The sequence below is a fragment of the Aptenodytes patagonicus genome, chromosome Z (assembly GCF_965638725.1).
Source record: "Aptenodytes patagonicus chromosome Z, bAptPat1.pri.cur, whole genome shotgun sequence".
NCBI classification, from domain to species: Eukaryota; Metazoa; Chordata; class Aves; order Sphenisciformes; family Spheniscidae; genus Aptenodytes; species Aptenodytes patagonicus.
This window is the reverse complement of record NC_134982.1, coordinates 22,509,906-22,523,469: the sequence shown is the minus strand read 5'-3', so window position 1 is coordinate 22,523,469 and position 13,564 is coordinate 22,509,906. Positions and strand designations below refer to the sequence as shown.

At 43.9% G+C, this 13,564-nt stretch overlaps 1 protein-coding gene across 1 annotated transcript in view; it reads left to right on the top strand.

Moving 5' to 3' along the window:
- The first annotated feature begins 724 nt into the window (after positions 1 to 724).
- PDE4D (phosphodiesterase 4D) overlaps positions 725 to 13,564 on the top strand; it is a 436,186-nt gene continuing 423,346 nt past the window's right edge. Inside the window, exon 1 of the mRNA XM_076362675.1 lies at positions 725 to 1,107. Within this exon, the coding sequence (XP_076218790.1) occupies positions 725 to 1,107 (383 nt within the window). The remainder of the gene's footprint in view (positions 1,108 to 13,564) is intronic.

Below are 13,564 nucleotides of genomic sequence, written 5' to 3'. Positions count from 1 at the left end.
GGAAGGTTATCAAGTTGGGAAACAGGCGATTTCTGAACCTGATGTGGCAGAGATGGAACGGATGATATAGGGAACAAGGGGTGGCGGGAGGAGGAGTTTAGGGAGTAAGAACCCATTTTTAGCCCACCGCAAAGTTCTCGGTGAACTGGCGCGCGAGGAACTTTGCCACCTGCCGCCGCTTTGCAGTGCGAGTCCCTCTGGGAGGGAGTCACGTCCGGCCAGCAGCGACACGCCGGAGCGGTGCCGCTGGCGCCCTCGGCCTCAGGAAGGGAGAGGCGCGCCCGGGGAGGTCGCGGGCTGGAGCAGCGGCTGGGAGAGCCCCTCCGCCCTCACTCCTAGTGCCGGTCCCCCCCTGGGCCGGGCCGGCCTCCCCGCCGCGCCCTCCCCCGCCGCCCGCACACCCCAGCGCGCTCTGGGCGCTGATCGCAGCCCGCTGCAGGCTCCGCTCTCCCCTGCGCTGGCTCCAGCCCGGCTTTACACATTTCCGAGCGGGAAGCCAGCCCCTCTCCTCCTCCTCCTCCTCCCCCTCTCCCCTCCTCCCCTCCCGAGTGGCCAGGAGGACTCGGCGGCGCGGCGGCCCCAGCCGCTCCCACACCCGGGCGAGGGGCGGTGCGGTAGGAGCTGTCCAACTTTTCAGCACAGTTTTCCCGCCGCTGCCCGGAGGAAGGCGGCCGCCGCCGCCCCGGCCCTCCCGGCCCGGCCCGGCCGGCCGCCCGCCGGCAGCATGGAGGCAGAGCGCGGCGGCGGCAGCGGCTTGTCCGCGCTGCCCGGCAGCAGCGACGGCGCCGGCGGCAGCGACGGCGCCGGGGGCAGCGGGAGTCTCAAAGCCCCCAAGCATCTGTGGCGGCACGAACAGCACTACCCGCCGCAGCTGCGGCAGCACCAGTTCCTCCAGCACCAGCAGCCCCCCGGCCCGTCGCCGCCGCCCGCCTCGCGGGGCCGCTGCCTGGCCGGGGCTCGCGTCAGGCACCGCGGCTACTCCGACACGGAGCGATACCTCTACTGCCGAGCCGTGGACCGCGCCTCCTACGCCGTGGAGACCGGCCACCGGCCCGGCCTGAAGAAATCGCGGATGTCCTGGCCCTCCTCTTTCCAGGGACTCAGACGGTAGGAGAGGGCTTGGCCCACCGCTCCGGCCGTGTGTGTGTGGGGGCGCGGCGGCGGGGTGCAGCTCTCCCGCCCGCCATGGCTGCTCCCGGCCGCGGGGAGGGGAGCCGGCGGGAGCCGCTGAGGCGTGGGCGCAGCGGGACCCCCGTCCGACCGACCCCGCTCCCCGCGGCGGGAAGGAGAAGAAAGGGACGCCGTGCGGCTGCGGAAGCTCCGAAAGGGAGGTGGGGCCGGGCTGGGCTGCCGTGCCGGGGAGCCCGGGGTGGGAGGCTGCGGGGAGCGGGGCAGCTCGCCTCCCCGGGGCCCCCGGGCAGGGCTCGCCTGGAGCGGGCGTGACCGGGGCACGGGCGGCGGCACGTCGTCCCACACACGTCTGTGGGTGGAAAGGCAATCGCGAAGCACGTGGGTGGGAGCGGGACCGCGTCTGTGCCAGCACGGAGCCGTGACCGGGGCGGCTAATGCGGAGCGGCCGGCAGCGCGGGGCCCGGCGCTCCGCCCTGGCCCCGCTTCCCGCCGCCGCCCGGCTCCGCTCCGCTGCCTCCCCGGCTGCCCCTCCTCGCTGGAGCTGTCTTTGCTGCCCGCGCTCCCCGGGAACCTGCAGCGCTGGTGCCGAGTGGGAAGGATGAAATTCGTGTGCTGTTCGCACAAAGTTAAAATAACGAGAGCTCTGGGAGGTGGGAGGCAGTCTGGCAAACCCAGGGTTAGGGTCCTGCTAGTTTGAATGGGCTGAGATGAGAAAATAGGCTAATGGTTTCTTAGCCAGAGGGAGGAGTCCGTAATTTACTAGTCTATTGTTCCCTGTTAAATGAGCTGTAGATTTATTTTGCAGCGTGTAGCTCACCAATGCTTATTTTGCCCTTGATGGCTATCACAGGCATCTGTTTTAAAATCAAATTCTCTGTCAAAATCAGTAGGATATTTCATTTGATTGATCAATTTATTATTCGATCTTCATTTTTAGTAGCTGGAACCACTTCCTTTTAGTGGAAAGCCACACGCTTGTATTTGAATATTGTGCGGACATTGTGAATGAAGGATTTATGGAGAGAATGGTGGGCAGAGGGACAACACTTAATACTCAGTTACTCTGTAGATTTTTGGTTTCCTGGATAATCAGATTTTTATAGTGTGATATGCTTGATGAATAAATAATAGAATCCTTTCTGAACGAAGATTGCTTTGTGTGTTTCTGTGGTACACACTGTATTCTTTATTATGGAGCCTTTGCCATAAATCTGAGCAAGACATACTTGAATATTCTCTGGCACTGTTTGCTCTATTTCTACCTAACGTTGGCTTCATTTCCACTTCGTATATAATTGAGAAATAAAAAGAGGTTCGGCAATTCTAAACTAGAAATACACTTTCACATCAGTAATCTTTAAAATCTGGCTTTTAATATCTTTGGTTTTTACACAGCCATTCTGTTGCTACACCTTTGTATCACTTGTGTGAACTCATGCTTGTCTGAAGTTAATGATGTTAAATTTTTCACTATGTAAGATTTGAAAGAACAAATCATATGCTTCAAAAATGAACAAATGCTCAATTTAATGCTCTTTTCAATACATTCCTGTTTCTTTTACAGGAAAAACACTAGGCATCTAGGGTTTTCGATCTTTAAGACTGAATGCATTTCTGTTTTCTGAATGCAAAGTAGCTTAATTTTTGTAAATTGTAATGGTTGGTTTGAATATATTCCGTATTATTCCATAAGTGATTAGTTATTGAGGGGATGACAAGTCGAGGTGGGAAGGGAAAGTACATATATTTTTTTGTTAGGGTTTTGGAGCCATTTTAAAATTTTGAATTACAATTCTTATGATGCCTATTTAAATAGGAATTTAAAATTCTTTATGAACAGTATTTTGGTTTTTTTAAACCTCCATTCTTTTTATAAGTGCAACAATGTTGTTTTGACAAGACATGCTGCTTTAAAATTAAGGGGGGAGGGTCAGTGGATTTTATTTTCATTTTATGGCATTGGTAAAAATGCTTCAGATGTGCCTCCTTTTTAGAAGTACTAAAGCAAAGTGGAGTAAAGAAGCTCAATAAAATTGACCATTCCATGACTTTCTTCACAAAAATTAATTCTCACAGTTAAACATTTTGAATGAAGCACACAGCTATAATATGGAAACACAGAGTGAACTGTAACAAATTGCTTACAAATACGACCAAGAAATATCAGAAAAGGCTGGTCTTTCCAGGACTTTCATTTCAAGTTCTGGGTCAACTGCTTTTTTTCATGGAAAGCAAAGCAAAATATCGTCTTAGTATTCTTGTAAAACCAGTAACTTGCAAAAAACCCCAATACTTTTGAAAAAGACACAAATTGAAGTATTTCAGTTCCCTTTTCATTTTAAGACTTTTTAATATTTCTCCCTTATTTAACCTGTTCATCAGAAGAACATTTCTTAATGGATTCCCATGGATTTATTATGGTCTAGGGTGATAAGCTTGTCTTTCAGAAAACCCCAAATTACTCTGAATATGAGAGGGTGGGAAAAATTGTGTGTAGAACTGTACAGAAAACACATCATGTATTAGGGATGGTATTGAACATTAATGGCTCAAATGTGAAAAAAATATATAGAATTGTGTTTCCAGAATTTGTTTTGGTTTGCTCTGAAGATATCCTAATTATTAAAACTTCAATGAAAACCATAAAGGAACAGTTAAGAAGCCAAATATACAACTTTGAGTTTCTTCTATTTTAAGTTTTGCAGAAACCTTAAAAATATGGAACAGTTATATTTTTCAAAAGAAATGAGGAGAAGGAATTACATATGTTAAAATCAGAGTTAGAACAGGCTAGTATATCTTTATTACCCAGACTGAGGAGAGTTAACATTTAAAAGGTAAAATCAACCAGCAAAAATTTTAAACTGAATTAGTTGAAAAACACAATGCACTTGTAGTTCAGAAAATGAAATATTGTTTATAACCATTCTAATGCTTACTCTGGCTCCATATAATCATCAGTAACTTCATACACAACTTACTCAGTACAGCGCTATATTTCCTTCAAGGAATACAATAGCATTTCATCACACAGAAAAGTGTATCAGAATCATTGACTGATGTCTTTTTCTTAAAAGTCAAGACTATTCCTATATTTTCAAATGAGAAGGTAAGTGCTTTGAATTCATATATGCAAGAGCTATACAAAAGCCAGAGGAGTCAAGAAGATAGTTGGGACTATCTGTGATCCTTTTTTTTGCCATTTGTTTACTGTGTGGTCTTGGCCAAGTCAATTAATCTCTCTCTGGCACTGTTTTCTCATGTGTAAAATAAAAACACAAATAGTCATTACAGGTTTATGTTAAAGTGATTTTTTAGATCATAGAATAAAAGGTACTGTGTAATAATAAATAGTACTAATGGAACTGGGAAATAAATACTTCAACTCAAATAATTTTCCAGTTAATAGTGCAAAAACATTCAGTGTAATAAATGGAACTGATGTTCTGGTTATCTTCAAAAATTTTAGGTACCTCTATTTGCTTCTCACATAATTATCATTATTGCATGGTCTATATTCAGAGTTTAGTTGTTTAAAAAAAAAACTTAGCATTTTTAAAGGCCATTAGTCATATGTCAATTAAATCATCTTGCCATATCATCTTTCTATGTTCTATTTTTCACTACTGAAATTTCAGACTGGAAAAAAAAGAGAAGAAATACCATTGGTCCTAATTCCACTAGTCATGGAATTTCCCAAGATGTTGTATCCTTAAGATACATCCTAATCTCTTAGACCTTAGACTTCTTTTTATCAGGTTTCCCAGACCATAATTTTTTTTACAATAGGTCTCCTGTAAATTTTATCTCAAGTGATTTACAGGTCCAGGCTTCTTTGCAAAACCAACTTTTCATCTGTATTTATGCATAAGCAACTGTACAAAGGTAAGGCAACATTAGCCTCTTGCAATCCAGTAATCCTAGTGCTTGTTCCCTAATGCTGTCTCTTTTAAAACTGTACTTTGATAAGTGGCCATTAAAATTTGTTGCTGTCAAAAAAGTCTACTTCCTCTACCTTTCCATTCCTTGTATGCTCCTAGGTCTAACCAGGTAGCATCCACCACTGCATTGCTTACGTGTGGAGATTGCTCTAAAGTATCAGTTTTTTCTTGAAGTGTCAATCTTGTCCTTATACCAATCAATAAAGGGTTAAGAAACCAAAACAACATCCAAGGTTGAATGCAGTCTAATATTTCAGTGGCCCAGAGGCTTTATTCTCTATTAGGAGAAGAAAGGAGTTTTATGTGTTAGTTTCTTGACTTTCTGAAGTCTGGGATACTGTATGACACTGTAATCATTAGGCTACATGAGCCCTTGGTTTCTGTAGCTACAAATAGAGCACCTGGAAAAATAATGGTGCCTTTGAAAATCTTGGCAAAAGTCTGTTGTGTGCTCCAACCAAATGCACCCTTCTTTCCATCCTAAAACCCATCCTGTTCTCCTGCTTGGTTTGAAAAGCTGCTCTTGATCTATTATGTCCTAACTACTTCCATACAACGTAAGTAAAAGGAAGATGAGTGTTTTCCAACTTACAGGCCAATAGAAAATGCTCTCAGAATCTAGTAGCAGTCTCTAATTAAGAATTTTGTTGTTTACTTGTCTGGCAGCATTTTATTGCTTTGTTTACTACTAAGTGGTACTGGCACCCAAGATGTTACAATAATTGGCATATGCTAGGCCTCCCTCAAAAATATATATAATTTTTACAACTTAGTAAACATTGTTGGATTAATGTTCTTTATGAATTGTCCATAAAGATAAATTAAATAAGAAACTCATATTGTCAAATTCTTTAAATAAGTGACTATAAGGGCCTTCTTTTCCTGTTTGTTTCAAAAGGCTTACATCTTTGGATCGTTAGAGTTGTGTGACCTCAACAATACAAATAGCATTAATTTTCATGTTGTTGGAATTTGTAAAAATACTAGCTTTTAAAACTCACATATTCAAATATGTTTATTTTAATATGAATGTTGCTGCAAGTGAATGGTGCCTATTTCCTAATTTAGTGAATACAGAAACCTGGTAATTTAGCAGGACAAGCCCATTATAGCCAAATAGAGATTAATCAGGACTTAAACAATTTTCACTGAAGACATAGTCATGTAGAGTTCTACCTTAAAATTATTAACATAACTGTTGAATGTATTTCTCAATGGGAACTGTGTAATGCAGGTTTTCTTTTAGTGTTCTTAAAATAGGTTTTAATATAGCAACATTATTTAAGTATTAGTAGAGATGTCTGTCCAAGAAGTGGTTATGTAAAGGAAGACACAGAGCTGTGGTGTCAGCTCTGTGGCACTCAGCTGATGTTCTAAAAATCTCTCCTTGGGATACCAGATGCACAGCTGAGGGGTAATTTAGGTGGGAATTCAGAACACTGAAAGAACCTTAGCGAATTTATAGAAGTTATCTTAAATGAGGTTAAATCATTTTAACTACACGGTGCTCCTCTGTTAGAGAAGACTTTGGAGCTAGCAGATGATTGGAAAACCTGTGAGATTATGTTGACATGTTAAAACTGTAAATGTGAGAGGAAGCTGGGAACGTATAGGTCCAAAAGCAAGGCAGAACCATTTGACTGCTAAATAGATCATCTTGGTGGACAAGTTCCAAGACTGAATTTTTGCTAGTGGAAGGCAGGAGTTTCATAAAAAAAGGGTGTTAGACAAACCCCACCCCATGTCATTTGATAGAATGATTTGAAAGAAGGTTGGTACATGCCAACATGAGGAATGTCAACTTTCCTTTGCCAGTTTAACCAGTATGAGGTATATTGCAGGTCTAGAAAAGAAGAGCATTGCTAGAAGAGTTTATTCTTGTAAACAAGGATGTAGCTTATTTCTGAGAACAAGGGTTCTTTTTTGGTAATACAGTGGATCACCACCATGTCTGGATGAAATCCAAAGCTATTCTGGTAATCTAGAGAAACTACATTTAGTGATGCTTGTTTATGCTGCATATTTAAAGGTGGTAATAAGAATGAAAATGTTTAGGTAAGATTAAATTCTATTGATGTTTATTTTGAATGCAACAATCCTGTTATCTACATCTCTTCCTTGATGTATTAAGGTCTTAAGTTACATATAGCAAGGGTTACAGGAGGGGAGCAGTATCTGTCAGTTATTCATAGGTAGGAGATGCCCCACTGTTGTTCATTCCCCAAATTCTTTTCAGTTGTATCTGTCCCCTCTTCTCCTGTGTCTTCCCAATGACTTAGCTTGTACTGCTGTGAAGATTTCAAACTGACCATTACACATAAGTGCCTGCCTAGTTCCAGTTATTTTAAATAGGTCTGTATTACAGTATTACACTGCAGTATTTGCACCATAGTTTCTGAGTATCTTCTAGTACATTAAAGAAAAAAACCTACAAGCTGATGATAAATAAGACAAGTTCACATCCTCAGTTAACTTAGTACGTGCATATAAATGTGAAAGGGCCAAAGAGAAAATAAAGACATATAGCATTTTAGAATCATGGAGTCACAGAATGATTAAGGTTGGAATGGGCCTCTGGAGGTCACCTGGTCCAACCACTGCTCAAAGCAGGCCTATTCAGAACAGGTTGCTCAGGGCTGTGTCCAGTTCAGTGTTGAACACTCCCAAGGATGGAGGTTGCACAGCCTCTCTGGGACAAACTGTTCCAGTATTTGACCACTTCATGGTAAAACATTTTTCCAATATCTAATCAGAATTTCCTATGTTCTGCCTTGGGTCCCTTGTTTCACATCATATCGCTGTGCACCTCCAAGAGTCTGGCTCCATCTTCTTTGTATCCTCTTTCTAGTCAGGGAGGTAGCACAGAACCGAGCATAGTTCTCCGGGTACAGTCTCACAAGTGCTGAATAGCAATTCTACAGTCTAGTGGAAAGTCTAGTGCTGGAAATGTTGCTTTCCACTGCTATTTATTAGATACGCGATTCTAGGAATGACTGGATGCTTAGGTAGATTAGTTTGCATAGACTATCCCTTCACTCTGTTTCTCCTTGTGAGGCACCTGTAGCCTCTTTTCTCTCAGATTTCAGGGAGAGAGTTCAGCTGCAAGAATAGTCAGGGGAAAAAAAGAGGGAAAAGAACTGTGCCTTCCTATCAAATAGATTGTTGGGGAATTTAGTATTACTCACAGATGTCGTGAACATTCCCACTCTTGCCCCCCTACCTTGGCCCAAGCTTATCTAAGGCCATCCAGCTCCAGATAGGAAAAATAGGCATGATCGGAATGGTTTGCTTCAGGGACAGCCAGCCCTCCCTCCAATTCCAGAAATGAAAACACTTCAGAACAAAACTCATACATAAGTCCCTAGGTCCAATACTTGAACCTATACCTCTGACTGTTGAGCTTAACTTTCTGTTACTTCTACTATTCTAAGGTTTCAGATGGAGAGCATTGCATGGTGTGATGCCATGAAGATTGGAGATTGCAAAATGAGCCTTGCAGACCCAATTATTTTCTTTCCTTTTGCCACTGTCATTATAACCTCTTCCAAAAGATGTTCCCAAATTTGGCCTTCTTGGAAAATTTCTTCTGGACTGTACAGTGTAGAAAAACTGCTGGGAAGTTCATCTCAAACAAGAGCAGAAGGCTATAGAGGAAAGAAAAGCAAAAATCTACCATCTCTGAGTCTTAAAAATCGCTAGAAACTTCAATATATGTGGAATAATAGCTTAGCTTAGTTTTGCTATTCCTCCTGAACCAAAGTCTTACAGATTCATTCCCACAGGGAAGTAAATGTGTAAAATGAGCACTTGGTCATGCATGAGGGGGGTAATCAAAACCACCACATTAAAAAGCTATGTGTAAACAGATATTTCGATGTGTATTTAAACACACACATGCAAAGACAACCGAAACACATTCAGTAATAGGGAAGTAAGTCCAGCTGTTGAATTTAGAGTTAGGGGAGTCAATTAATAATATAAGTTAATATTAAATATAGAGAGCAGAGTTTCAGGAGAATATAAAGTGCTGCAAAGCTGTGCTCAGGTGACCTGCAAGTTTATGAGGCAAAGTGCATTTTCCACCTCCCTAGGATATCTTATAATAGAGGGATGAAAATTTCCTGTCAAATTTTGAAACTGAGAAATCATAGAATCATAGAATCATTAAGGTTGGAAAAGACCTCTAAGATCATCGAGTCCAACCGTCAACCTAACGCCCCCATGCCCACTAAACCATGTCCCTAAGCGCCACATCTACACCTCTTTTAAATACCTCCAGGGATGGTGACTCAACCACTTCCCTGGGCAGCCTGGTCCAATGTTTCACCACTCTTTCAGTAAAGAAATTTCTCCTCACGTCCAATCTAAACCTCCCCTGGTGCAACTTGAGGCCGTTTCCTCTCGTCCTATCGCTTGTTACTTGGGAGAAGAGAGCGACACCCACCTTGCTACAACCTCCTTTCGGGTAGTTGTAGAGAGCGATGAGGTCTCCCCTCAGCCTCCTTTTCTCCAGGCTAAACAACCCCAGTTCCCTCAGCCGCTCCTCACAGGACTTGTGCTCTAGACCCTTCACCACATTCCAGCACCTCGATGTCCTTCTTGTAGTGAGGGGCCCAAAACTGAACACAGTATTCGAGGTGCGGCCTCACCCCGGCCGAGTACAGGGGCACGATCACTTCCCTGCTCCTACTGGCCACACTATTTCTGATACAGGCCAGGATGCCATTGGCCTTCTTGGCCGCCTGGGCACACTGCCGGCTCATGTTCAGCCGGCTGTCAACCAACACCCCTGGGTTCTTTTCTGACAGGCAGCTTTCCAGCCACTCTTCCCCGAGCCTGTAGCGTTGCATGGGGTTGTTGTGGCCGAAGTGCAGGACCCGGCACTTGGTCTTGTTGAATCTCATACAGTTGGCCTTGGCCCATCGATCCAGCCTGTCCAGGTCCCTCTGTAGAACCTTCCTACCCTCGAGCAGATCAACACTCCCGCCCAACTTGGTGTCGTCTGCAAACTTACTGAGGGTGCACTCGATCCCCTCATCCAGATCGTTGATAAAGATATTGAACAAGACCAGCCCCAAAACTGAGCCCTGGGGAACACCGCTCGTGACCGGCCGCCAACTGGATGTAACTCCATTCACCACAACTCTCTGGGCCCGGCTGTCCAGCCAGTTTTTCACCCAGCGCAGAGTACACCTGTCTAAGCCGTGAGCCGCCAGCTTCTCTAGGAGAATGCTGTGGGAGACGGTGTCAAAGGCCTTGCTGAAGCCCAGGTAGACCACATCCACAGCCTTTCCCTCATCCACTAGGCGGGTCACCTGGTCATAGAAGGAGATCAGGTGGATCAAGCAGGACCTGCCTCTCATGAACCCGTGCTGGCTGGGCCTGATCCCCTGGTTGTCCCACACATGCCTTGTGAACGCCCTCAAGATGAACCGCTCCATAATCTTCCCCGGCACCGAGGTCAGGCTGACAGGCCTGTAGTTCCCCAGATCCTCCTTCCGGCCCTTCTTGTAGATGGGTGTCACTTTGGCAAGCCTCCAGTCATCCAGGACCTTCCCCGTTAACCAAGACTGCTGATAAATGATGGAGAGTGGCTTGGCGAGCTCCTCCGCCAGCTCCCTCAGCACTCTCGGGTGGATCCCATCCGGCCCCATAGACTTGTGAGCATCCAGGTGGCGTAGCAGGTCGTTGACTGCTTCCTCTTGGATTATGGGGGGTTTATCCTGCTCGCCGTCCTCGTCTTCCAGCTCAGGGGGCTGAGTACCCTGAGGATAACTGGTCTGACTGTTAAAGACTGAGGCAGAGAAGGCATTAAGTACCTCAGCCTTTTCCCCATCCTCAGTGACAATGTTTCTCCCCGCATCCAATAAAGGATGCAGATTCTCCTTGGCTCTCTTCTTGTCATTAATATATTTGTAAAAACATTTTTTGTCTTTAACGACAGCGGCCAGATTGCGTTCTAGCTGGGCTTTTGCCTTTCTCATTTCCTCTCTGCACGACCGAACGAGATCCCTGTACTCTTCTTGAGTCGCCTGCCCCTTCTTCCACAAGCGGTAAACTCTCCTTTTTTTCCTGAGTCCCAGCAAGAGCTCCCCGTTCAGCCAGGCCGGTCATCTTCCCCACCCGTTCTTCTTACGGCGTACAGGGACAGCCTGCTCCTGCGCCTTTAAGACTTCCTTCTTGAAGATCATCCAGCCTTCCTGGACCCCTTTGCCCTTCAGGACTGTCTCCCAAGGGACTCTCTCAACCAGCGTCCTGAACAGGCCAAAGTCCGCCCTTCAGAAGTCCATGGTTGTGGTTTTGCTGGCTCCCCTCCTTACTTCACCAAGAAGCGAGAATTCTATCATTTCATGGTCGCTAAGCCCAAGATGGCCTCCAACCACCACATCTCCCACCAGTCCTTCTCTGTTTGTAAACAGCAGGTCGAGCGAGGCACCTCCCCTGGTAGGCTCACTTACCAGCTGTGTCAGGAAGTTGTCTTCCACACACTCCAGGAACCTCCTAGGCTGTTTCCTCTCCACTGTATTGCATTTCCAGCAGACGTCTGGGAAGTTGAAGTCCCCCACACGAACAAGGGCTAGCAATTGAGAGACTTGTGCCAGCTGCTTGTAGAATGCTTCATCTGCCCCTTCATCCTGGTTGGGTGGTCTATAACAGACTCCCAGCAGGATGTCTGCCTTGTTGGCCTTCCCCCTCATCCTTACCCATAAGGATGGGTAAGGATGGACATCACTCAGTTATCACCACAGGTTATCACACCTGTGTTTTGGGATGTGGTCCTGTTCACTTTTTTACAGCAGCCAAACATAAAAAGTGTTGAGAGTGAGAGCAGCTGCTATTAAAATTACCTTTTAAGTTTTGGACACGTTCATCATTGTTTTCAATTATTAGCTCTAAAATAATAATTTTAGGTTAAACTCACCAAGTTCTTTTTATTAATTTATTTTTCTCTCTGCTTAGAAAATGAAATAGCACCAAGTATTTCAAGAAACAGTGAAGGGACTTTCTATAGAAGTGAATAGAGGTGCTACTACTAAGAAAGTATGGCAGTAAATGGAAGGAGGATAAATATTCTGCTGAACTGTTCTACTCAGGAAAATTTAAGACCAAGATGCCTTCTTGCAGATGCACTTGTGTGTGCTCTCTGTCTCTCTCAGGCACTTGAGATATCATTAAATAAAACAGTAGTAATGTCCCATCTAATGATAGGATAATGATATAAAGGACTACTACATCTATACACATGCTTCAGGAACTGATGTTCATTTCATTTTCCTGTCCACTTATAAACCTTACATTATCAGCAACTCACATTTCTCTATGCACCAATGTTCTAGGAATTTTTAGGCATAATCTGTGCTTGGCTGTGAGAATAAAAACAGTTTACACTTAAGATAGGTGTTTTGATATATCTACATTGTTTATAGGCTTTCCCATACGTGAGGAGAAGAATGCTTCTGTGATATTTAACATTACAGAAATTTCACTAAAGATCCATCTTATTTTCATCAGTTAACAAGGACTAAATAATGAATACCATAAAAAAATTAGTGAGGTGATCACCTGAATTTCTGTTTTCCATTAGTGTGGCTTAAAAAAAATACAAAGGAACTAGTAATTTTAACAAATAATAACACTCTGAGGACACTAAGAAAGAAGGATATTGGATGAGAGAGGTAGAAATTGGTTTAAGCAAACAGCCCACCACTAAAACTTCACTAAAATGTCTGGCAAGTCTCACCATCTTTTAACCACTTTTCTGACTAGCTTCCATCAACCTATCTCTACAGTGATTCGTTGACTTTCCTTCGGAACTAAACAAATTTACACTCATGCTTACTGACTATAAACCAGTAACAAGACAGGTAGTCACCTGGGAAATGTAGATTTTAAGAGTGTTGCCAACAGAGTAGTTAGGTGTATGGCAGGAGATTGTTCTGAGCAAAGTAGCTTTCTTCCCACCTCATACTGCCAGAAACTGTATGTGTCATTGTGAAAATATAAGTAAGCTAGTTTCCTGTACTGACCTGAAGACTAACAGAGTTCCGTGGATTAAGGAGGATTTCGTATTTACAGTCTAAAAGTTCTGTGATATTTCAAAAACTACAAATTACTTTCTGTGAAAGGCATAACAGACCTTTTACATGTACATTTTAAAACTGTATGGCAAAAATATCTTATTTTCTATTTATTGTCTTAGAATCATAAAGCTGAAAGAGATCTCATAGCAGAATCAGCTACACTTGTGTCAGATCTTTTCTTCTTTTCTTTCATTTTTTCAGTTTATTACATATTTTTAGAGTTCTAATCTAGTTGCTCCTTTCTTCTACACTCTTTCCAGTTTTGATCCATACCTTTCATTATATAACATGTCCAAAACTGATCAAAGCCTTCAGCTATGGAAATGTTAAGAGTGGATAGTGCAGAAACATAGCTTAAGTGTTCTGCAAGTTATGCTGGTGTTTATTTATCCTAGTTTGATGATTGACTTT